Source organism: Penaeus monodon, chromosome 21 (genome assembly GCF_015228065.2).
Source record: "Penaeus monodon isolate SGIC_2016 chromosome 21, NSTDA_Pmon_1, whole genome shotgun sequence".
Lineage (NCBI taxonomy): Eukaryota > Metazoa > Arthropoda > Malacostraca > Decapoda > Penaeidae > Penaeus > Penaeus monodon.
In genome coordinates, this window is record NC_051406.1 from 38699764 (window position 1) to 38700614 (window position 851).

General features: G+C 46.2%; 1 protein-coding gene across 1 annotated transcript in view; it reads left to right on the forward strand.

Moving 5' to 3' along the window:
- LOC119586480 (chitotriosidase-1-like) overlaps positions 1-851 on the forward strand; it is a gene marked incomplete in the record, with an annotated part of 32805 nt that overhangs the window by 27229 nt on the left and 4725 nt on the right. Inside the window, 2 exon segments of the mRNA XM_037935217.1 lie at positions 19-168; positions 347-499. Of these exon segments, the coding sequence (XP_037791145.1) occupies positions 19-168; positions 347-499 (303 nt within the window).

The window sequence follows — 851 nt, forward strand, 5'->3', positions numbered from 1 at the left end:
TTTTTTTTTTTCAATCAGATCAACCTTATGTCCTACGATTTCCACGGGTCTTGGGAGAACCGAGTGGCTCACCACGCCCCCCTCTACGCAGACCCGGATCAGAACCCTGAGCTGTGCGTGGACTTCGCCGTTAATTATTGGATCAAGAAGGGCGCTCCTCCTCACAAGGTAGCGTAGCACAGGATATAAGTTCAGTGCATTTTTTTTAGCATTTCCAATTCGCATATAATTCTTCTGCCTATTTTGAAAGGGAAAGATCGTTTTGTTTTCTATTTTTTTTCTTGTTTTTATCTTTATTCCTTATATAATTCCATTGCAATATAATAAATTGATCAATTATCGACAGTTGATAATGGGTGTACCAGCTTACGGAAGAACGTGGACGCTGGCGGGGTCGGACACCTCCCCAGGCGCGGCCGCGGCAGGAGCAGGGCGCGAGGGGCGGCACGTCAGGGAGAGAGGGAGTCTGCCCTTCTTCGAGTGCTGTCTGGCGGAGCAGGTACTGAGAAATGGCAGTGATGGCAAGCATTTTTGCCATGTCTTTGGAGAACTGGCATAGAGATAGCGGATGCTTCTTGCCGTATCTTTTGAGAACTGGCAAGGCGATGGCGGACACGTTTTGCCATGTCTTGAGAACTGTCAAAGAGATGGCGGGCACTTTTTGTCATGTCTTGAGAACTGGTAAAGAGATAGCAGGCCCGTTTTACCATGCGTTTGCCTGGTACTTTTAGCTGGTAAAGTGTATGTAGTTGTGTGTGTATAAGTGTGTGTTCCGGTCTGCATTGTTAGGATTATGAGTCTGCAATTTCAATCCCGAATACTTAATTAATAACCCCGGATCTTAATTTCAT